The sequence below is a fragment of the Pleurodeles waltl genome, chromosome 4_2 (assembly GCF_031143425.1).
Source record: "Pleurodeles waltl isolate 20211129_DDA chromosome 4_2, aPleWal1.hap1.20221129, whole genome shotgun sequence".
NCBI lineage: Eukaryota > Metazoa > Chordata > Amphibia > Caudata > Salamandridae > Pleurodeles > Pleurodeles waltl.
The window spans coordinates 1060272848-1060296375 of NC_090443.1; the positions used below are offsets into that span (position 1 = coordinate 1060272848).

General features: G+C 47.5%; 1 protein-coding gene across 1 annotated transcript; it reads right to left on the reverse strand.

The window, feature by feature from the left end:
• Window positions 1-420: 420 nt before the first annotated feature.
• LOC138294037 (olfactory receptor 5V1-like) lies at window positions 421-1362 on the reverse strand. The gene has a single exon (XM_069233286.1). It carries the CDS (start codon window positions 1360-1362, stop codon window positions 421-423), a length of 942 nt encoding a protein of 313 aa, XP_069089387.1.
• Between the last annotated feature and the right edge of the window lie 22166 nt (window positions 1363-23528).

Below are 23528 nucleotides of genomic sequence, written 5' to 3' on the forward strand. Positions count from 1 at the left end.
AGGTTGTAAGCCAAGGTCTGTCTGCGTGCGATCAGGAATTACATACAGAAGCTCCTTGTCAGTGAGAGGGTGATAAATGCACAGAACTGCCCTCCAACTAGGTGCTGTTGGGCAGAAATATTAATATGATTCACAACTGTCAGAAAAAACAAGCATAGCTTAGTGCCAAAGACAAACCTGTATCCAATGTATGTCTGCATGTGAGGGTTGTTAGCGAGAGCTAAACCAGCTACAATGCAGTGAAGTGTTGTACAAGAGAACGGATACATAAGATGTCTATTGATCAGGTGATCTTTCTATGAGTAGAATCATAGTGGGTGAGTTTGGAGACTGTGTAAAGCCTATGTTGACATAGATGATAGAGAGATGGGCACAATTGGTGCTCTACGCCTTCTGACACTCCTCTATCTGTATCTACGTTCACTTTGGTTCTCCATGGATTCTACCAATGGCTTTCTTGACTGCTTTCTTCATTTCAGTGTTTCGGAGACTGTAGATCATTGGGTTCAGCATGGGAGTAAAGATGCTGTACACCACTGCCGCAAACCTATCAACCGAGAATGAGTTAGTGGTTGTGGGCCGGAAATGGGTGAAGAGCAGAACCCCATAGAAGATGATGACCACTGTCAGGTGAGAGGCACAGGTGGAGAATGATTTGGCTCGGCCCTCAGAAGACTTGATGTTCAGGATGGTGGTGATAATGAAAGCATATGATACAATCTTGATGAGAATCGCCCCAAAAGCAAGGAACCAACCCAGCGTGAAGAGGGCCAGGATGTTGATGAATGTATTGGAGCACGAAAGGTTCAGCAGAGGAAGGATGTCACAGAAAAAGTGTTGGATCTCATTGGACCTGCAAAACGAGAGCCTGCTCATCAAAATCACATGAACGGAGGAGTTAAAGAATCCACCGACCCACATGGAAGCTGCCAACCAGGAGCAGGTGCGCTGGTCCATGACTGTGCCATAATGTAGAGGGCGGCAGATTGCAATGTAGCGGTCAACTGCCATGGCAGCCAGAAGAAGGCCCTCCACAGTCACTAGACTGAGAAAGAAATAGAGTTGGGTCATGCATGCAGGAAAGGAGATAGTCTTCCTCTCAGCTAGAAGGTCTGCCAGCATCTTAGGAACAGTGACAGTGGAGTAGCAGCAGTCTCGGAATGACAGATTACAGATGAAGTAGTACATAGCGGTGTGAAGATGTCTGTCTAGGCGTATTAGTGTGATGATGAGGATGTTCCCAGTCAGGGTGGTGATGTAGATCAGTAGGAAAATCATGAAGAAGAGATGCTCCACCTCAGGAATGGAAGACAGGCCCAACAGGATGAATTCTGCAACCAGAGTCTGGTTGGTCCTGTCCATGGCCAGGCCTTTTGTAGAAAGAGGAACGTTGGTGAGAGAAATAATGTTAACGATAAAACATTAATAATATGAACAAAATAATTTTAATCTTATCATGCACACAGATCATGGGTTAGTGCTGTGGTGCGAATACAATTATTATTCCATAGCTCAGATCTTAATTGTCTTCTAGACGTTAGCTGAAAGATGCTGCTTCGACCAAACTAAATGGTACTCATTTTATTAATCTTGGAAATGGTAAAACATGCATTCTTATCATTCTTCATAACAACTTGGAGAATCTAGCGTCTTTAATATTCATGTTGCCTTTTTATTGTTCCAGTTGCCTAAATGGCACTACTTGTATTTCCTATGGACGTAGTAATACTTTTCATTTTAATATTAGCTTTATTTGTTTTATGAGGTTACTTGCCTTCTACCTGTGTTTGTGCTTGAGCAGTGAAGGATACGCTTCTAGAATTATTCTGGCACACATCCTCTGAGAATTTTTACATAACACAGAGTGGCCCTCATGTAAGTTATGGTGGTGGGTGAAGGATGCTGGCCTGGTTAGTAGTAGGTACCTTGGGTACATACACCTTATACCAGGTCCAGTTATCCCTTATTAGTGAAATGCAGTAGTGTTCTAGCAGCTTAGGCTGTTAGAGGTAGCTGTAGCAGAGCATTTTAGACTGAACTAGGAGACATGCAACGCTCCTGCAATACCACTATAGTTACACAGTACTTATACACAAGTAATGACAATACTCAGTGTTACCAAAAATAATGGTAGTTCATTTGGGTGACACAATGCCAAAAATATCTTAGAGGCAATACTCCTTCTGGACGTAAGTATTATACACAATATATGCACTGGCCACCAAAATAAGGTAAGTAATTAGACATAGGATAGTGCAAACAATAGGGAATGCTATAGAATGCAATAGGAGAAAATAGGTCTATGGGCAACACAAACCATATAATAAGACATTGTAATGCAAATCACAAATTCCTCCCTTGACAATTGTAGTGTGTATAGAATCGCTGGGAGTATGAATACCAAAAAGGTGAGTAAAATACCCCACCCCAGAGCCCAGGAAAGTAGCAGTAAAGTACTGCAAGTTTCTTTAGGACTCACTACAAGTCGTGATCGGAGTTATTGCAAGAACCATGCAAGACTGCAAACAACAAATGGTGGATTCCTGGACCTGAAGACCTGCGAGGACAGAAGACCAAGTCCAGAAGTCAGAGAAGGTTCCAGGAAGGACAGGAGCCCCTGCCAACCTAGAAGAGGGTGCAAAAGAAGAGTCCACAGTTGGACAAAGACTGCAGAAATGCACCAAAGGAAGAAGGCTGTGGGTTCCTGCATGATGTAATGGATGTCCCACGTGGAGGTGATGGATGCAGGCGAGTTTTGGCCCTGGATTCGCCCCACAAGCCTTGGTTCAAGCAATGTCGTGATTGCGTCAAAGTGGCGCTGCCTGGACCCAGGAGGGACATGGGGGCCTCAACTCAGACTGAGGAGGCAGAGGGGGCTCCCAACACTGGAGGGAACCCACAGATGACCAGGCAGCACCCACGGAGGTCCCAGGGCACAGGGACAAAGAAGGTGCAAATTGCAGTTGTTGCAGCACTACAAAAGAAGGTCCCACGCTGCCAGAGGACAACTCAGTGAGGTGAGCATCACAGGATAGAATGCTGGGGACCTCGGACAGGCTGTGCATGAAGGATTCTTGGAAATAGTGCACAGAGGTCTCATGAGGTGAAGATGATGTGTTTCACAGGGGTTCTGCAAGCTCTTACCTCCTCCAAATTTGGACAGCAGGACCTTAGGACAGTCTGTGTCGAAGGGGTCCATCACCTGTGTTCCAAGGAGCACACTCATTGTGAGGAGAGGAGTCCAAGAGAACCGGTCGTCATCCTAGAAGATGCCTGCTGGAACAGGAAAGTGACTCCGTCACTTCACGAGAAATTTCTTTGGTCCTTCTGGTCCAGGGTGAAGAGAGGGAGTCTCCAGAGTGTGCACACCATGGAAACTGTTGCAGTTGCTGGCTGGAGCTGAAGTTGCAGAGGAAAAGTATCCCTTGTGGATACTTTGTTGATGTTACAGTGGTTCCTGGAGCAGTCTGCGGTCGATCCGAGGTCAGAGGATGAAGTAGTTGTTGCAGAGGATTCCTGCTGGAAACTTGCAAGTAGAATCTGAAGAGAAACCCACAAGAGAGACCCTAAATAGCCCTGAGAGGGGGATTGGCTACTTATCAGTTATGGACCTATCAGTAGGGGTCTCTGATGTCACTTGGTGTCACTGGCCACTCAGAGGCCTCCAGAGTGTCCCCACACCTTGGAAAACAGCATAGCTGAAGACTGGGACACACTGGAGGAGCTCTGGGCACCACCCCTGGGGTGGTGCTGGACAGGAGAGTGGTCACTCCCCTTTCCTTTGTCCAGTTTCACGCCAGAGCAGGGACTGGGGTTCCCTGAACCGGTGTAGACTGGCTTATGCAAGGAGGGCACCATCTTTGCCCTTCAAAGCATTTCCAGAGGCTCTGGGAGGCTACCCCTCCCAAGCCTGTAACACCTATTTCCAAAGGGAGAGGGTGTGACACCCTCCTCCCAAAGGAAATGCTTTGTTCTGCCTTACAGGGACTGAGCTGCTCAGACTCCAGGAGGGCAGAACCCTGTCTGTGAGGTGGCAGCAGCTGTAGTTGCAGTGCAAGCTGCAGAGAGCTGGTTTGGCAGTACTGGGGGTCCATGGTGAAGCCCCCAGGATGCATGGAATTGGCTCCCCAATACCAGATTTGGAATGGGGGGACAATTCCATGATCTTAGACACCTTACATGGCCATATTCGGAGTTACCTTTGTTAAGCTACATATAGGTATTGACCTATATGTAGTGCACTCGTGTAGTGGCGTCCCCACACTCACAAAGTCCGGGGAATTGGCCCTGGACTGCGTGTGATCACCTTTGCTAGTGCAAAAGTGCCCTCACACTTAGAACCTTTGCACCTAGCCTTCAGTAAATGAAGGTTAGACATATAGGTGACTTATAAGTTACTTATGTGCAGTGAAAATGGCTGTGAAATAGGATGTGCACTATTTCACGCAGGCTGCAGTGGCAGTCCTGTGAAAGGGTTTGTCTGAGCTCCTTATGGGTGGCAAAAGAAATGCTGCAGCCCATAAGGATCACCTGAAACCCAAGTGCCCTGGGTGTCTAGGTACAAAATACTAGGGACTTTTAAGGGGGGTCCAGTGTGCCAGTTGAAATTGGTAAATTGAGTCACTAGCCTATAGTGACAAATTTAGAAGCAGAGAACTCATAAGCACTGAGATTCTGGTTAGCAGCGCCTCAGTGACACAGTTAAGCACTACTGACAGAACACACATTAGGCCACAAACTATGAGCACTGTGGTCCTGGCTAGCAGGATCCCAGTGAGACAGGCAAAACACACTGACAAATAGGGTTTTATCCATGAGCACTGGGGACCTGGCTAGCAGGATTCCAGTGACACAGTAAAAACACACTGACACACACTCACAAACAGGCCAAAACTGGGGGAAACCATGTTAGAAAGAGGCTATTTTCTCACAGTGAGTCCTCAACCACATGGGAAAATGGCATATGCCTTGTAGGAAAGTAGCCTCTTTCTAGCTTGCTTACCCCCATTTTTGGCCTGTCAGTGTGTTTGATTGTGTCTAATGGGATCCTGCTAATCAGGACCCCAGTAGCTATGCTCTCTCCCTTAAATTTGGTTCCACTTTTTTAGTATATGGTTTGTGCTCCCCCAGGCCCATTTCTAACTATTGTGGTTTTCACTGATGTCACTGTTTTCTAACTGTTTTCCTGTCTATTTCTGCAAACTAGTGTATATAATTTGTGTATTACTTACCTCCTAAGGGAGTATAGTCTCTAAGGTATTTTTGGTATTTGTGTCACCAAAATAAAGCACCTTTATTTTTGTAACACTTAGTATTTTCTTTCATGTGTGTGAGTACTGTATGACTGTAGTGACATTGCATGAGCTTTGCATGTCTCCTAGGTAGACTTTGGCTGTTCATCCACACTATCCCTAGAGAGCCTGGCTCCTAGACCCAGTCTAAATTTTACTAATAAGTGATAACTGGACCTGGTGTAAGGTGTAAATACTATAGGTACCCACCACAGACCAGGCCAGCCTCCTACATGCCTTATTTGGAGATTCTTTTTTTTTCTCCTTTTTTTTATATTGCGCAAACTCGATCATAAAGTATTGGGGCACTTTACATGAGCACCAGTTACATTACACAAGAACACATTTGGTCACATCTTTTCCTGCACAGAGGTGATCATCCACCAGAGCAGAGGATGCCACTAAGGCATGGCGGAGTCAATGCCTAGTGGACTGAATGCATGTTTCACTGACTTTGGATTTTTTACTGAATTAGATTTCCCAGCATATATTTGTTTCAATAAAACAAAATGATAAAAGCAGAGCAATTGTTAGTTCTTTCTACCTGGATCCAGACAGGGCAAATCAGTGATGTACACTTCACCCTAAATATGATGGTGTAACCTCCAGTGTCACCCAGCAGCCCAGTGGTGAATGACCTACCAGGTCAAGGGTCTCTGAAGGCAGAGCTAGTAGAGGTGCTGCAGTGTTGGAAGCAGTGTTTCCTCTGCTTCAAAATACCATGGCAGAATAGTAACATGCTTGGTGGATGGCCATTGTTGGTGTTGATGGCTGCTCATTAACTTTAAAGATATTTTAGTCTTACATAAATAAACGTCTGACGCATGAGATTCTTTCCAAAAACAAAAACAGTGATGAACCAGAGTGTTTGCTCCCAAAGTGTGAGGGTTTTTATTATTTTTTTGTCTCTCATTACCAGGATATACCTGGAGGACACAAAAAAGGAAATTATACTACTCATTCTATTTAGGGTGGACAATTTAATGACCTTCCTCAGATAGCCTCTACTCTGTCGAGCCATTAGAGGAGGCCAAAAGGGGATCCTTCACCAAAAAGCTTATGGTTTGTCTGTCTCAAAATGAGGAGAGCTAACTGAGAGAGTTTGGCGACCAGAGTACTCTTCTACCAAAATTGAAATCACGCTTTCTGATCTCTACTCAAAGTTCACAAAGTCTGTGCAGACCCATATTCACAAGGATTGGATCCACTTTGGAACGCTCATCGCAGTTTTGTGACTTTTTTTATGACAGCTTTTACAGCTCATGACATCTTATCTGAAAGACACCATCTGAGTTGCACTGGAACTTGGGAGCTGGAAGAGGAACCCCACAGTTTGGGAGCCGGGGGCCTGGATGCAGCTTTGACTGAACCTCGTCTGAACCCAGAGCACATTTGACAGTGAAAAGTTGACTGTATGGTGCAAGACTGTTCCTCAGCTAATCCCTGGATGATCCAGAGCAGAATGTGAGAGTGTGGAGAAGCTCCTGCACAGAGCCAAGCAGAGCAGAGCAGAATTTCAGCAGCGCAATTAGCCCCTAGACGTGTGAACCGCATACATTTTGTATTTGGGCAACATTCAGCTACATTCAAGCCACACTACTGTTTGACCTTACGAAACAGTTTTGGTGAGTGCGGAGAGAGCGGGCTTTGAGAGGTTGCCGGTGGCTGCACTCTAATGTTCTCATTACAAGCCCTTTTTTTGATGCAGCAGTGGCAGCTCCAAATTTACAAACTGATGCATTGTGGCCGATGCGTCAGTGTCAAAAGCCCTGCGTCAGATTAAACCTGCGCCAGGTAGAAAGTATGCAAGGTAGGAATTCCCAGGCAAAAAGCCAAATAGAACTGACACAGTGAAATTTACATTTCACTGCATCATTCTGTGACTTCACTGAGTCAAAAATGTACCGCCTTCTTAGAGCAGGTGTAAAATTGATGCAGAGCTTTTCCCAATGGGAGCCTTCTCGCATTGCTAGAGCAGAGTGTGAGAAAGTATCCTCTTTCTAGCCTTGTTACCCCCACTTTTGGCCTGTTTGTGAGTATATGTCAGGGTGTTTGAACTATCTCACTGGGATCCTGCTAGCCAGGGCCCAGTGCTCATGGTGAAAACCCTATGTTGTCAGTATGTTTGTTATGTGTCACTGGGACCCTGCTAGCCAGGACCCCAGTGCTCATAAGTTTGTCTCCTATATGTATGTCTTCCCTGTGTGATGCCTAACTGTCTCACTGAGGCTCTGCTATCCATAACCTCAGTGGTTATGCTCTCTCTGTACAAATTGTCACTAACAGGCTAGTGACCAATGTCACCAATTCACATTGGCATACCGGAACACCTTTATAATTCCCTAGCATATGGTACTGAGGTACCCAGGGTAGTGGGGTTCCAGGAGATCCCTATGGGCTGCAGCATTTCTTTTGCCACCCATAGGGAGATCTGACAATTCTTACACAAGCCTGCTGGAGCAGCCTGAGGGAAATAACGTCCACGTTATTTCACAGCCATTTACCACTGCACTTAAGTAACTTATAAGTCACCTATATGTCTAACCTTCACCTGGTGAAGGTTGGGTGCAAAGTTACTTAGTGTGTGGGCACCCTGGCACTAGCCAAGGTGCCCCCACATCGTTCAGGGCAAATTCCCCGGACTTTGTGAGTGCGGGGACACCATTACACGCGTGCACTGTACATAGGTCTCTACCTATGTACAGCGTCACAATGGTAACTCCAAACATGGCCATGTAATATGTCTAGGATCATGGAATTGTCACCCCAATGCCATTCTGGCATTGGGGGGACAATTCCATGATCCCCCGGGTCTCTAGCACAGAACCCGGGTACTGCCAAACTGCCTTTCCCGGGGTTTCACTGCAGCTGCTGCCAACCCCTCAGACAGGTTTCTGCCCTCCTGGGGTCCAGCTAGGCCTGGCCCAGGAAGGCAGAACAAAGGACTTCCTCAGAGAGAGGGTGTTACACCCTCTCCCTTTGGAAAAAGGTGTCAGGGCTGGGGAGGAGTAGCCTCCCCCAGCCTCTGGAAATGCTTTGATGGGCACAGATGGTGCCCATCTCTGCATAAGCCAGTCTACACCGGTTCAGGGATCCCCCAGCCCTGCTCTGGCGCGAAACTGGACAAAGGAAAGGGGAGTGACCACTCCCCTGACCTGCTCCAGCGTGCCCCAGACCTCTGCCATCTTGGATTCAGAGGTGTGCTGGCACACTGGACTGCTCTGAGTGGCCAGGGCCAGCAGGTGACGTCAGAGACTCCTTCTGATAGACTCTTACCTGTGTTACTAGCCTATCCTCCTTTCTAGGTAGCCAAACCTCCTTTTCTGGCTTTTTAGGGTCTCTGCTTTGGGGAATTTTTCAGATACTGAATGTAAGAGCTCACCAGAGTTCCTCTGTACTTCTCTCTTCACCTTCTGCCAAAGGATCGACCGCTGACTGCTCAGGATGCCTGCAAAACCCAAACAAAGTAGCAAAGACGACTACTGCAACCTTGTATCGCTTCATCCTGCCGGCTTTCTCGCCTGTTTCCTGTTGGTGCATGCTCTGGGGGTAGCCTGCCTCCTTCTTGCACCAGGAGCTCTTAAGAAATCTACTGTGGGTCGACGGAATCTTCCCTCTGCAACCGCAGGCATCAAAAGACTGCATCACCAGTCATCTGGGTCCCCTCTCAGCATGACGAGAGTGGTCCCTGGAACTCAGCAACTCTGTCCAAGTGACTCCCACAGTCCAGTGACTCTTCAGTCCAAGTTTGGTGGAGGTAAGTCCTTGCCTCCCCACGCTAGAATGCATTGCTGGGTACTGCGTGATTTGCAGCTGCTCTGGCTCCTGTGCACTCTTCTAGGATTTCCATCATGCACAGCCAAGCCTGGGTCCCCGACACTCTAACCTGCAGTGCACAACCTTCTGAGTTGTCCTCCGGCATCGTGGGACTCCCTTTTCTGACTTCGGGTGGACTCCGGTTCACTCCTCTTCCAAGTGCCTGTTCCAGTACTTCTGTGGGTGCTGTCTGCTTCTGTGAGGGCTCCCTAACTTGCTGGGTGCTCCCTCTGTCTCCTCATGCAAGTGGCGACATCCTGGTCCCTCCTGGGCCACAGCAGCATCCAAAAACCCTAACCGCGACCCTTGCAACTAGCAAGGCTTGTTTGCGGTCTTTCTGCGTGGGAACACTTCTGCAAGCTTCTTCACGACATGGGACATCCATCCTCCAAAGGGGAAGTTCCTAGCCCTCTTCGTTCTTGCAGAACACAAAGCTTCTTCCATCCAATGGCAGCTTCCTTGCATCCTCAGCTGGCATTTCCTGGGCATCTGCCCACTCTCGACTTTGTCGCTACTCTTGGACTTGGTCCCCTTGTCTTACAGGTACTCAGGTCCGGAGATCCACTGTTGTTGCTTTGCTGGTGTTGGTTTTCCTTGCAGAATCCCCCTATCACGACTTCTGTGCTCTCTGGGGGTTCTAGGTGCACTTTACACCTACCTTACAGGGTCTTGGGGTGGGCTATTTTTCGAATCCTCACTGTTTTCTTACAGTCCCAGCGACCCTCTACAAGCTCACATAGGTTTGGGGTCCATTCGTGGTTCGCATTCCACTTTTGGAGTATATGGTTTGTGTTGCCCCTATACCTGTATGCTCCTATTGCAATCTACTGTAACTTTACATTGCTTGCATTACTTCCTTTTGCTATTACTGCATATTTTTGGTATTGTGTACATATATCTTGTGTATATTTGGCATCCTCATACTGAGGGTACTCACTGAGATACTTTTGGCATATTGTCATAAAAATAAAGTACCTTTATCTTTAGTATATCTGTGTATTGTGTTTTCTTATGATATTGTGCATATGACACCAGTGGTGTAGTAGGAGCTCTGCATGTCTCCTATCTCAGCCTGTAGTGAATCCTGGTTTGTTTTAACGGGATAACAGGAGTTAGCTTAGCTGTAGGCTTGTAAACTCGTGCCCCCGTCACCCAGTGACTTTTAACCTACTTAGCTTGCTCTGTCTTAGTCCATTTAATTATTTATTTCCGTTAAGATGGCGGCCTTGTTTATAGTTAGGCCACTTGTTATGGGTTCTATTATCAGTGTCACTGCGCCAAGGCGTCAAGATCAAGCACGAAAGACAAACATACAGTAGGCATTCACACTTAGGGATTTTCCCTCTCTATACTTTCGAGGGATTGTTGATATTAATTGCCGTCCCAAGCATGCCTGTTATCTATTGTTATGAATAACACTTATGTCAGGGGACCTCGTAGATCTGTATAAATACAACACACTTTTAGACAGATAATCAGAGGGATTCCGACCAGAGGGCATCGCCACCATCGCTGATACCGATGCTGCAGTCATCTTGACGCTGACCCAGTCTTCGTGTCCCTGCGGAGTCTGAGACAGAGACCTCATTCCAAGGTAACGAGGGTTGGGGGCTCCTCTCATGGACACGGCTTTGGCAGATTAGGTTTAACGAACCCAGCTCTCCTTTTAGGTAGGAGGTTAGACCTATTCTCCTTAGGGTATTAGGGCTTATTCCATCTTATACATATATTTCTTTCATATGTTGCACAATGGTGGGGGTCTTTATAACAATGACTCTCTTCTTCACAATACTGTTGCTTGGTATATTCATTATCCTAATCATTGCAGTTCATGCAACTTATCACAAATTGCAGTTATGTTGAATAAAAACTATTATAACTTCACTGCATCTGTGTTATTCCCTTTGTTTGTATGAGACATAATAAATCTGTGAGAAAAGGGTAATTTCCGTTTAACCACGACAACCCTGAGAGATATTACTTTGAGTCCATGCGTAAGCGACTGCTACAAATCACCTTTTACTATTGTGTTTCTGCTAGTAAGCCGGTAAGGTTTGGACAACAGTTACAACTAGTTGTAGGAAGAAGCTTAGGCCGCCGCCCGCCATGCGGGAACCGCCATTTGGCCGCTACGCGGTCAAAAGACCGCTGCAGCCATTCTAACCTTCCCGCTGAGCCGGCGGGCGCTAACCATGTTAGCGCCCGCCGGCCCAGCGGGAAGGAGGCCTGCAACACTGAAGCCGGCTCCGAATGCAGTTGCACCCGTCGCGCTTTTCACTGTCTGCTAGGCAGACAGTGAAAAGCATGCTGGGGCCCTGTTAGGGGGCCCCAGGACACCCGTTCCCGCCAGCCTCTTCCTGGCGGTGAAAACCGCCAGAAACAGGCTGGCGGGAAGGGGGTCAGAATCCCCAAGGCAGCTCTGCTTGCAGCGCTGCCCTGGCGGATTCGCCCAGCCGGGGGTAAACCGGCGGGAAACCGCCGGCCCCGGTTTTCTGACCGCGGTTTTACCGCCGCGGTCAGAATGGGCAAGGAAGCACCGCCAGCCGCGTCTTTACCGCCGCGGTCAGAATGGGCAAGGAAGCACCGCCAGCCTGTTGGCAGTGCTTCCGTCATTCGCGGCCCTGACGGTCTTTGACCGCCAGGGTCGGAATGATCCCCTTAGTCACCTACAAACGAAAGTAATGTCATCCTTAGACCAGCAGTCTTGCTCAGAGCAAGAGTCCAAACCACGACAAGCCTAAGCTGCTCTGCTATAGCTACCTTCTATCAGCCTAAGCTGCTAGAAACACCTCTTCTACACTGATAAGGGATAACTGGACCTGGCACAAGTTGTAAATACCTCTGGTACCCACTACAAGCCAGGCCAGCCTCCTACACAGAGTCATTTTTGCAACTCTACTCCAGCAATGTATGACTTCAGAACTAACAGAAGTGTCAGAATTTGTGACTCATCTGTATAAACATGAGCCATAGAGCTCTGTATTGCATGTACAGCGCTTCTATGGCTTGATTGGGAGATTTTAGGGAAGTGAAAGAAATCTGATTCATCAATGCTGATTTGTCAGATTGTTGTAAACGAGGCCCTCAGTGTGCTAGGTGCCAGGAGCATTCAGTGTGAGCAGTGAAAGGAGGCAGCTGGTCTAGGTACTGCTACAACTTGTAGTTTGGGCTCAACACCCTCTGCACCTCCCTCCTCCTCCTACACCTTACCTGGTCTAGTTGGACCAGAAATCACAAATGAGTTTTGATAAAAATTGGAAATCTTTTGTTTACTTTCACCCACTTGTGGTTGATTTGCTTGTTACATTTACCTATTCTGCAAACAAGGGTAGAAATCTGCACAAAACAATCCTGAGAGCCATATTCCTCTTTCTACGTGTGCTGCAGAATGCAATGCAAACTAGGTCATACATATGGCCCTTAAAGTCAAAATGTGACCATGAGCTGTTCTCTGGCTCTGACTGAATCTGTAGAGAGGCGGTTAGTAGGACTCAGGAAGACAATTGGTCCTGGATTCCAACAGCACCACTAAAGTACAAAAAAGATTAATGATAGAGAACCTGAAATACAGTATCTGAGACCTAAGAACTAGTTATTCTCCTAACTGATCAACTTACCTATAATTTGATCTCCTCTGGGGTGGACTCTGTAGTGGTGAGCATTTTAAATGAAATATGGACCATTTCATTACAGCTGGGACAGATGTGTAAACAAAAGACAAGTTAGGAAAAGCACTATTAGAAAAATGGAATGTTGGGAGCTCCTTTGAAGATGATGGAGTGCCCCGGGCTTCTAATGGTTGGTAAAAGCCCAGAGCGCCAATATTCCAATGCTTGTCTCAGAGCAGCAGCTGTAAACAAAGGCCTCACTGAACCCAAGGGGATTTAAATTGTTTTATTATTATTACAACTTTCTGCCCTCTAGTGGCGAAAGTTTCTAATAGCCCTATAACTCGCCACAGATGGGCTAGACCGGCCATTAAAGTCCCACTCTCTTGTTAAAGGTTTGAACGACTGGAGCAGGCTTTTAATAGCCAGTATGGCCCGATACAGCAAGCTATAAGGCTATATTGGATACACTGAATGGGCGATGTAAGAATCAGCCAATCGCCCCCACTCAAATTATGTCGGTTTTGAGTTTGAACATCTTTCATGTGATCTCTAGCTTTCAAATAGGGCCACAAATGGAGAGTGATCATCTTCCACAATTAAGAACACACTAACAATAAAAGATGCCCATAAATCTGAGAAGAATCCTGAATCAACTCAGTTTTACTTTTTCACCCTAAAATGACTTAAGTGGAAACGGTAGGAGGCTGGTCTGGCTTATAGTAGGTACCTGATGGTACTTACACCTTGTGCCAGGTCCAGTTATCCCTTATTAGTAGAATAGAGGTGTTCTAGCAGCTTAGGCTGATAGAGGTAGCTATAGCAGAGCAGCTTAGGCTGAACTAGGGGACATGCAAAGCTCCTACTGTACCACTATATCATATAGCACTATATCATAAGAATCACAATACTCAGAGTTACTAAAAATAAAGGTACTTTATTTTGGGGACAATGTGCCAAAAATATCTCAGAGGATATACTCCCTTAGGAGGTAAGTAAAATACACAAAATATACCCACAAACCAAAATCAGGTAAGTAAACAGTTAGAAAAATAGTGCAAACACTGTAGAATACAATAGGATGCAATTACCTAGGGGCAACACATACCAAATACTAAGAATGTGGAATGCAAACCACTTAGGGACCCCAGGCCTACTGTAGCGTGTAGAGGGTCACTGGGAGTGTAAGAAAACACTAAGGGTGTCCAAGATACCCCACCCCAAGACCCTGAAAAGTAGGAGTAATGTTACCCTACTACCCCAGAAAGACAGTAAAGTCGAGATAGGGGATTCTGCAAGGACAACAACTGACTGCAAAGCACTGAAGACGGATTCCTGGACCCGAGGACCTGTAAAGGAAGGGGACCAAGTCCAAGAGTCATGAAAGTGTTCGGGGGGGCAGGAGCCCACTAAGCCCCGGATGAAGGTGCAAAATGGCTGCCTCCGGGTAGAAGAAGCTGAAGATTCTGCAACAACGAAGGATGCCTGGAACTTTGTGCAGAAGAGGTCCAACAGAGTGCTGGAGGATGCAGAGCTGTTTCTTTGGAGAAAGACCGCTAGCAAGCCTTGATAGCTGCAAAGGTCATGGTTGAAGAAAAAGGGTGCTGCCTGGCCCAGGAAGGACCAGGATGTCGCCTCTTGGAAGAGGAGACAGAGGGGCCCCTCAGCAAAAGAGCAAGCCCATGCACAAGAAGGCAGCACCCGCAGAAGTACTTTAACACAGGTTCAAGAAAACTGAGCATGGCGGCCATCTCAACACTACAAAAGGGGATCCCACGAAGCCGATGGTCAACTCAGCGAGTTGAGCAATGCAGGACAGAGTGCTGGGGACCTGGGCTGTGCTGTGCATGAAGGATTCCATGCAAAAGTGCATAGAAGCCCTAGCAACTGCAGTTCATGCAGTACACAGGATTACTGTCTGGAGAGGGGAGGCAAGGACTTACCTCCTCCAAATTTGGACAGTTGGACCACTGGACAGTCTGGGTCACTTGGGTCCACCACCTGTGTTCCAGGGGCCACGCTCGTCAGGATGAGAGGGGTCCCAGAGTACCAGTGATGCTGAAGTTTGGTGCCTACTGGAGCAGGAGGAAGATTCCGTCGACCCACAGGAGGTTTCTTCTTGGCTTTCAGTGCAGGGTGAAGGCAGATAGCCCCCGGTGCATGCACCGCAAGGAAACCTGGCAGGATTAGGTGCTACAATGTCGCTTGTAGTCTTCTTGCTACTTTGTTGCAGTTTTGTAGGCGTCCTGGAGCAGCCAGAGGTCGATCCTTGGCAGAAGTCAAAGAGGGAGATGCAGAAGAACTCTGGTGAATTCTTGCAAGTCGTTATCTGAGGAAAAGCCCACAGGAGAGACCCTAAATAGCCCTCAGAGGAGGATTGGCCACCTAGTGAGGTAAGCACCTATCAGGAGGGGTCTCTGACGTCACCTGCTGGCACTGGCCACTCAGAGGCCTCCATTGTACCCTCACACCTCTGGATTCAAGATGGAAGAGGTCTGGGACACACTGGAGGAGCTCTGGACACCACCCCTGGGGTGGTGATGGACAGGGGAGTGGTCACTCCTTTTCCTTTGTCCAGTTTCACGCCAGAGCAGGGGCTGGGGGTTCCCTGAACCAGTGTAGACTGGCTTATGCAAGGAGGGCACCATCTGTGCCATTCAAAGCATTTCCAGAGGCTGAGGGAGACTACTCCTCCCAAGCCATTAACACCTATTTCCAAAGGAAATTCTTTGTTCTGCCTTCCTGGGACTGGGCTGCCCAGACCCCAGGAGGGCAGAAGCCTGTCTGTGGTTGGCAGCAGCGGTAGCTGCAGAGAAAACCCCAGAGAGCTGGTTTGGCAGTAACCGGGGTCCAAGCTGGAGCCCCGGTGATGCATGGGATTGGCACCCCAATACTAGATTTGGTACGGGGGACAATTCCATGATCTTAGACATGTTACATGGGTATACATAGGTATTGACCTATATGTAGTGCACCCGTGTAATGGTGACCCCGCACTCACAAAGTCCGGGGAAATTGCCCTGAATTATGTGGGAGCACCTTGGCTAGTGCCAAGGAGCCCTCACACTTAATAACTTTGCACCTAACCTTCACTAAGTGAGGGTTAGACGTATAGGTGACTTATAAGTTACTTAAGTGCAGTGTAAAATGGCTGTGAAATAAAGTGGACTCTATTTCACTCAGGCTGCAGTGGCAGTCCTGTGTAAGAATTGTCTGAGCTCCCTATGGGTGGCAAAAGAAATACTGCGGCCAATAGGGATCTCCTGGAACACCAAAACTCTGGGTACCTAGGTACCATATACTAGGGAACAATCAGAATTGGTAAAAATGGTCAGTAGCCTGAAGTGACAATTTCAAAAGCAGAGAGAGCATAAACACTGAGGTTCTGGTTAGCAGATCCTCAGTGATACAGATAGGCACCACACAGGGAACACATACAGGGCACAAGTTATGAGCACTGTGGTCCTGGCTAGCAGGATCCCAGTGACACAGGCAAAAACAAACATACATACAGTAAATATGGGGGTAACATGCCAGGGAAGATGGTACTTTCCTACACAACCCCCCCAAACGAGGGACAATAAGGCTAACCTTGCCCAGATGAGTCCTCATTGTCTAAGTGGAAATATCTGGAGAGTCCATCTGCATTGGCGTGGGTACTCCCAGGTCTATGTTCCACTTTATAGTCCATTCCCTATAGGGAGATGGACCACCTCAACAATTTAGGGTTTTCACCTTTTATTTGTTTAAGCCATAATAGAGGTTTGTGGTCTGTCTGAACAATAAAGTGAGTACCAAACAGGTATGCTCTCAACTATTTCAGTGCCCTGACCACACCAAAGCCCTCCCTCTCTATGGCAGACCAACACTTTTCTCTAGGGGTCACCTTCTGCGGCCCTCAGTGTTAAGCTGTGATAGAACTGCCCCTATCCCTAATTCAGAAGCATCAGTCTGGATTATGAATTTCTCGGAGTAACAAGGGCTTTTTAGTACAGGTGAAGAGCATATGGCCTGTTTTAGCTCATCAAAAGTCTTTTGACAGCTAGCTGTCCACAGTACCTTTTTAGGCATCTTCTTACTAGTGAGGTCATTACAAGGGGCTGCAATGGAGCCATAATTCTTGATGAACCTCCTATAGTACCCTGTGAGGCCTAGAAAGGCTCTCACCTGGGTTTGAGTTTTAGGGGGAGCCCATTCCATAATGGTCTGGATCTTCCCCTGCAGTGGTGCAATCTGTTCCACACCTACCAGGTGGCCCAGATAAACCACTTTCCCTGCCCTATCTGGCACTTTGAAGCCTTGATAGCAAGGCCTGTCTTTTGCATGGCCTTCAAAACTTTCCATAGGTGGACCAGGTGCTCATCCCTGCTGGAGCTAAAGACAGCTATATTATCTAGATATGTTGCACTAAAAGTTTCCAAACCTTGCAGGACTGAGTTCACCAACCTCTGAAAAGTGGCAGGTGCATTCTTCAAACCAAAGGGCATAACAGTGAAGTGATAGTGCCCTCCAATGGTGGAAAATGCAGTTTTAGGTTTAGCATCTTCTGATAATTTTATCTGCCAGTACCCTGCAGTTAAATGAAAAGTGCTTAGATACTTGCCAGAAGCCAGTGTATCTATTAGCTCATCTGCCCTAGGTATAGGGTGAGAATCAGTTTTGGTTGCTTGATTGAGAGCTCTGTAGTCAACACAAAACCTAATTTCTCTTTTACCATCTTTATTGTGAGGTCTTGGGACAAGCACCACTGGGTGAGCTCATGGGCTTTCTGAAGGCTCAATCACTCCTACGTCCAGCATTTTCTGTACCTCTTGTTTTATGCAATCTCTGACATGGTCAGGCTGCCTATAAATCTTACTTTTGACAGGTAAACTGTATCCAGTGTTGATTGTGTGCTCACACCAGGTAGTTGTACCTGGTATCAGTGAGAAGAGGTCAGAGAATTGGCCTAGGAGATTTAAACAGTTGTCCTTCTGCTCAGCAGTAAGGCAATCTGCAAGCACCACTCCCTCCATTAAGCCATCAGCTTCAGTGGTGGAGAAGAGGTCAGGGAGAGGGTCACTCTCTTCTTCCTGCCCCTCATCAGTTGCCATGAGCAGGGTTAAGTCAGCCCTGTCATAGTAGGGTTTTAGGCGATTGACATGGAGCACCCTAAGGGGACTCCTGGCAGTGCCCAGGTCTACCGAATAGGCAAAATCACCCTTCTTTTCAACAGTCAATCAATCAAAAAATGTATTAAGCGCACTACTCACCCAAAAGGGTTTCAAGGCGCTGTGGGGGGGGGGCTGGTAGGGGGGAAGCTGTTTACTGCTCAAAAAGCCATGTCTTGAGGTGCTTTCTGAAAGTCAGGAGGTCCTGGGTCTTGCGTAGGTTGATGGGGAGGGAGTTCCAGGTCTTGGAGGCGAGGTAGGAGAAGGATCTGCCTCCGGAGGTGGTGCGTTAGATGTTGGGGACTGTGGCGAGGTCGAGGTTAGCAGAGCGGAGGAGTTGGGTAGGTGCGTGGAAGTTCACTCGTTCGTAGAGGTAGGCTGGTCCAGTCTTGTGGAGGGATTTGTGAACGTGTATAAGGACTTTGAAGATGACCTTTTTGCTGATGGGCAGCCAATGAAGGAATTTGAGGTGAGCGGAGATGTGTTCGTGGCGAGGGAGGTTGAGGATGAGACATGCGGCTGCGTTCTGGATTTACTGGAGTTTTTGCTGAAGCTTGGCTGTGATACCAGCGTAGATGGCGTTTCCGTAGTCTAATCTGCTGCTGATGAGTGCATTGGTGACGGTGTTTTGCTGGTTTATATGGGAATCCATTTAAAGGTCTTACCGTAGCATGCGAAGGGTGTTGAAACAGGAGAATGATATGGTGTTGATTTGATGGGACATGGAGAGAGATGAGTCTAAGATGATGCCAAGGTTGCGTGCGTAGGTGGAGGGTGTTGGGGGAGGTCCTAGGGCAGTGGGCCACCAGGAGTTGTCCCATATTGTCTTGTTGGGGCCAAAGATGATGATTTCTGTTTTGCTGGAGTTGAGTTTGAGGTGTCATGCTGTCATCCGTTTGTCGATGTCGAGGAGTCTGGCGTGGAGGTTTGTCTTGGCGGTGGAAGGGTTCCCGATGAGGGAGATGACGTGCTGGGTGTCGTCTGCGTACGAGCTGATTGTGATACCGTGGGGCGGAGGATGTTGGCGAGCGGGGCCAAGTAAATGTTGGGCTTAGGGAGGATCCCTGGGGGACCCCGCAGATGATTTTTGTTGCTGGGGACTGGAAGGGAGGGAGGCGGACTTTCTGGGTACTTTCATCGAGAAAGGAGGTGAGCCAGTCCAGGGCCTTGTGCCGGATTCCTGCATCGAAAAGGCATGCGCAGAGGATTTGGTGGCATACAGTGTCGAAGGCTGCGGAGAGGTCCAGGAGGATGAGTGCGACGGTCTCCCCCTTGTCTACTCTGGTTCTGATGTCGTCAGTGCAGGCGATGAGGGTGGTCTCAGTGCTGTGGTTCTTGCGAAATCCAGACTGGGAGGCGTCAAGTGTGTTGTTTTCCTCTAGGAAGTGAGACAGTCGGGCGTTCACTATCTTCTCAGCGACCTTGGCGGGGAAGGGGAGAATAGAGATGGGGCGGTAGCTCGTGAGGTCTTCCGGGTCTGCTTTGGGTTTTTTGAAGAGCGCATTGACTTTGGCGTGCTTCCAGGTGTCTGGGAAGGTTGCGGAGTCGAAGGAGCCGTTGATTACGGCTTGGAGTTGGGGAGCGATGATTGGGCTGGCCTTGTTGAAAATGTGGTGGGGGCACGGGTCTGTGGGGGAGCCTGAGTGGATGGAGTTCATGGTTTTTTGGTTTCTTTGTCGTCGGTAGGGGTCCAGGTGTGTAGTTGGTTGGTCTGGGGAGGTGTTGTGCTGTTGCTCATGTCGGTGGTGTCGGTGGTGGTGACGGTGGGTGCTGATGATGTGAAACTGTTGTGTATGTCTAAGATTTTGAGGTGAAAGTAGTTGGGGAGGGAGTTGCAAAGGTTTTGGGTGTGAGGGGGGTCGATGGTGCTGGATTTGGGTTTGGTGAGCTCTTTGATGTTTTTAAAGAGTTCCTTGCTGTTGTGTGAGTTACTATCTATGCGTTCTTTGTGGTAAACCCTTTTAGTAGTCTGGATGAGTTGGTGGTGTTTGCGTATGGTCGTTTTGAGGGTGACGGAATCTTCCCCCTGCAACCGCAGGCGACAAAAGACTGCATCACCGGTCCTCTGGGTCCCCTCTCAGCACGATGAGCGTGGTCCCTGGAACTCAGCAACTCTGTCTAAGTGACTCCCACAGTCCAGTGACTCTTCAGTCCAAGTTTGGTGGAGGTAAGTCCTTGCCTCCCCACGCTAGACTGCATTTCTGGGTACCGCGTGATTTGCAGCTGCTCCAGCTCCTGTGCACTCTTCCAGGATTTCCTTTGTGCTCCGCCAAGCCTGGGTCCCCGACACTCTAACCTGCAGTGTACAACCTCCTGAGTTGTCCTCCGGCGTCGTTGGACTCCCTTTTGTGTCTTCAGGTGAGCTCCGGTTCACTCCTCTTTGTAGTGCCTCTTCCAGCACTTCTGCGGGTACTGCCTGCTTCTGGGAGGGCTCCCTGACTTGCTGGGCGCCCCCTCTGTCTCATCATCCAAGTGGTGACATCCTGGTCCCTCCTGGGCCACAGCAGCATCCAAAAACCCTAACCGCAACCCTTGCAGCTAGCAAGGCTTGTTTGCGGTCTTTCTGCATGGGAACACCTCTGCAAGCTTCTACACGACGTGGGACACCCATCCTCCAAAGGGGAAGTTTCTAGCCCTCTTCGTTCTTGCAGAATCCACAGCTTCTACCATCCAGTGGCAGCTCCTTTGCACCCTCAGCTGGCATTTCGTGGGCATCTGCCCACTCTCGACTTTGTCGCGACTCTTGGACTTGGTCCCCTTGTTCCACAGGTTCTCTCGTCCAGAAATCCACTTTGGTTGCATTGTTGGTCTTCCTTGCAGAATTCCCCAATCATGACTTCTGTGCTCTCTGGGGAATATAGGTGCACTTTACACCTACTTTTCAGGGTATTGGGGTGGGCTATTTTTCTAACCCTCACTGTTTTCTTACAGTCCCAGCCACCCTCTACAAGCTCACATAGGTTTGGGGTCCATTCGTGGTTCGCATTCCACTTTTGGAGTATATGGTTTGTGTTGCTCCTATACCTATGTGCTCCTATTGCAATCTACAGTAACTTTACACTACTTGCATTACTTCCTTTTTCTATTACTGCATATTTTTGGTATTGTGTACATATATCTTGTGTATATTTGACATCCTCATACTGAGGGTACTCACTGAGATACTTTTGGCATACTGTCATAAAAATAAAGTACCTTTATTTTTAGTATATCTGTGTATTGTGTTTTCTTATGTTATTGTGCATATGACACCAGTGGTATGGTAGGAGCTTTGCATGTCTCCTAGTTCAGCCTAAGCTGCTCTGCTATAGCTACCTTCTATCAGCCTAAGCTGCTAGAAACACCTCTTCTACACTAATAAGGGATAACTGGACCTGGTACAGAGTGTAAGTACCCCTTGGTACCCACTACAAGCCAGGCCAGCCTCCTAAATTGGTTGTGCAGCGGTGGGATAAGTACTTGCAACTACTTACCACTTTGTCATTGTGTACTTTTTATAAGAGAATAATATACAAAACAAGTTCAGTGTATGTACACCTAACCAAAAAGTTTTGCTTTTCTTCTCTTACTCTATTTGCTAAGTGCTGAAAAGTACCTCTAAACTTTCTAAAAGTTTCTAAAAAGTTGAAAAAGTTTTTTTCTGTTTCCTTAAAAAGTCCTGAAACTTTTTATTTCTTTTATCTGTCCCTAAACCTTTTTCTATCATGTCTGATGTAGGTCCTTCTCTTGATCTGATCAGCTCAGCTTATGACCACCTTAACTGGAAGGGTTTGAGGAGTCTCTGCATTGATAGAGGTTTAGGGGTAGGGAAGAATCCCTCTAGAGAATTGTTATCTAACATGCTTATTGAGAATGATAAGGCCTTAGCTTGCACATCCATTGAGAAGTTAGGAGATGGTTCACACTCTGACTCTGGGGCACCCCCAGTAAGAGTGTTAGATGGTAACCTTCCCAATCTGCCCCTCAGCAGACCACCTAGCATAGCTGGTACTAATGTGAGCTCTCATCACAGTAGGGATGTTATTCCTGCAGGCCAGGTTGTTAGAGTGCCAACTGTTAGGGACAATTCTCCCTCTGTTCATTCACATCATTCTTCTGTGTCAAAGCATGCCCAACCCACCCACCCTGATGACAGAATGTTAGAAAGGGAGCTCAATAGATTGAGAGTGGAAGAGTCCAGACTGAAGCTTAAACAGCAACAGCTGGCTCTAGACAGGGAATCTTTAGACTTAGAAAAAGAAAGACAGAGGTTGGGGTTTGGATCCCATGGTGGCAGCAGCAACATTCCAGATAGTAATCCTGTGAAAGAGCATGATTCTAGGAATCTGCATAAGATAGTCCCACCTTACAAGGAGGGGGATGACATTAACAAGTGATTTGCTGCACTTGAGAGGGCCTGTGTTGTACAGGGGGTCCCTCAAAGGCAGTGGGCTGCTATCCTATGGCTATCTTTCAGTGGAAAGGGTAGGGATAGGCTCCTTACTGTTAAGGAAAGTGATGCCAATAATTTTACAGTTTTAAAGAATGCACTCTTGGACGAATTTGACTTAACCACTGAACAATACAGGATTAAGTTCAGAGAAACCAGAAAAGAGTCCTCACAAGACTGGGTAGACTTTGTTGACTGTTCAGTGAAGGCCTTGGAGGGGTGGTTACATGACAGTAAAGTTTCTGACTATGAAAGCCTGTATAATCTAATCCTGAGAGAGCATATTCTGAATAACTGTGTGTCTGATTTGTTACACCAATATCTAGTGGACTCAGATCTGACCTCTCCCCAAGAATTAGGAAAGAAGGCAGACAAATGGGTCAGAACAAGAGTGAACAGAAATGTTCATACAGGGGGTGACAAGGATGGCAAGAAGAAGGATGGTAAGTCTTCAGACAAGGGTGGGGACAAATCTAAAAATGAGTCTTCATCAGGCCCACAAAAACACTCTGGTGGGGGTGGTGGGTCCAAATCCTCTTCTAATCAAATAAAGAAACCATGGTGCTATTTATGTAAAGTAAAAGGCCATTGGACAACTGATGTCAGTTGTCCAAAGAAAAGCACCAAGCCTCCCACTACCACAACCCCTACAGCTACACCTAGTGCCCCTAGTAATAGCAGTGGTGGTGGGAGCAAACCTACTAATAGCCAATCCAAGGGAGTAGCTGGGCTCACTTTTGGTAATTTAGTTGGGGTTGGTCTTGTTAGGGAGACCACAGAGGCTGTGCTAGTCTCTGAAGGTGCCATTGATTTGGCCACCTTGGTTGCTTTTCCCCTTAATATGGATAAGTACAAGCAACTTCCCCTAATAAATGGTGTTGAGGTTCAGGCCTACAGGGACACAGGTGCCAGTGATACCATGGTAATAGAGAAACTGGTACACCCTGAACAACACCTACTTGGTCACCAGTACCAAGTGACAGACGCTCATAACAACACTCTTAGCCACCCCATGACTGTTGTGAATCTCAACTGGGGGGGGTTACTGGTCCAAAGAAAGTTGTGGTTGCCTCAGATTTACCTGTAGACTGTCTACTAGGGAACGATTTAGAGACATCAGCTTGGGCAGAAGTGGAGTTGGAGGCTCATGCAGCAATGCTCGGCATTCCTGGGAATATTTTTGCTTTAACCAGGGCTCAGGCCAAAAAGCAAAAAGGACAGGTTGACTTGGATC

Coding starts and splice junctions, on each gene's coding strand:
- LOC138294037 (XM_069233286.1), bottom strand. CDS start 1,362: ATGGACAGGACCAACCAGACTCTGGTTGCAGAATTCATCCTGTTGGGC.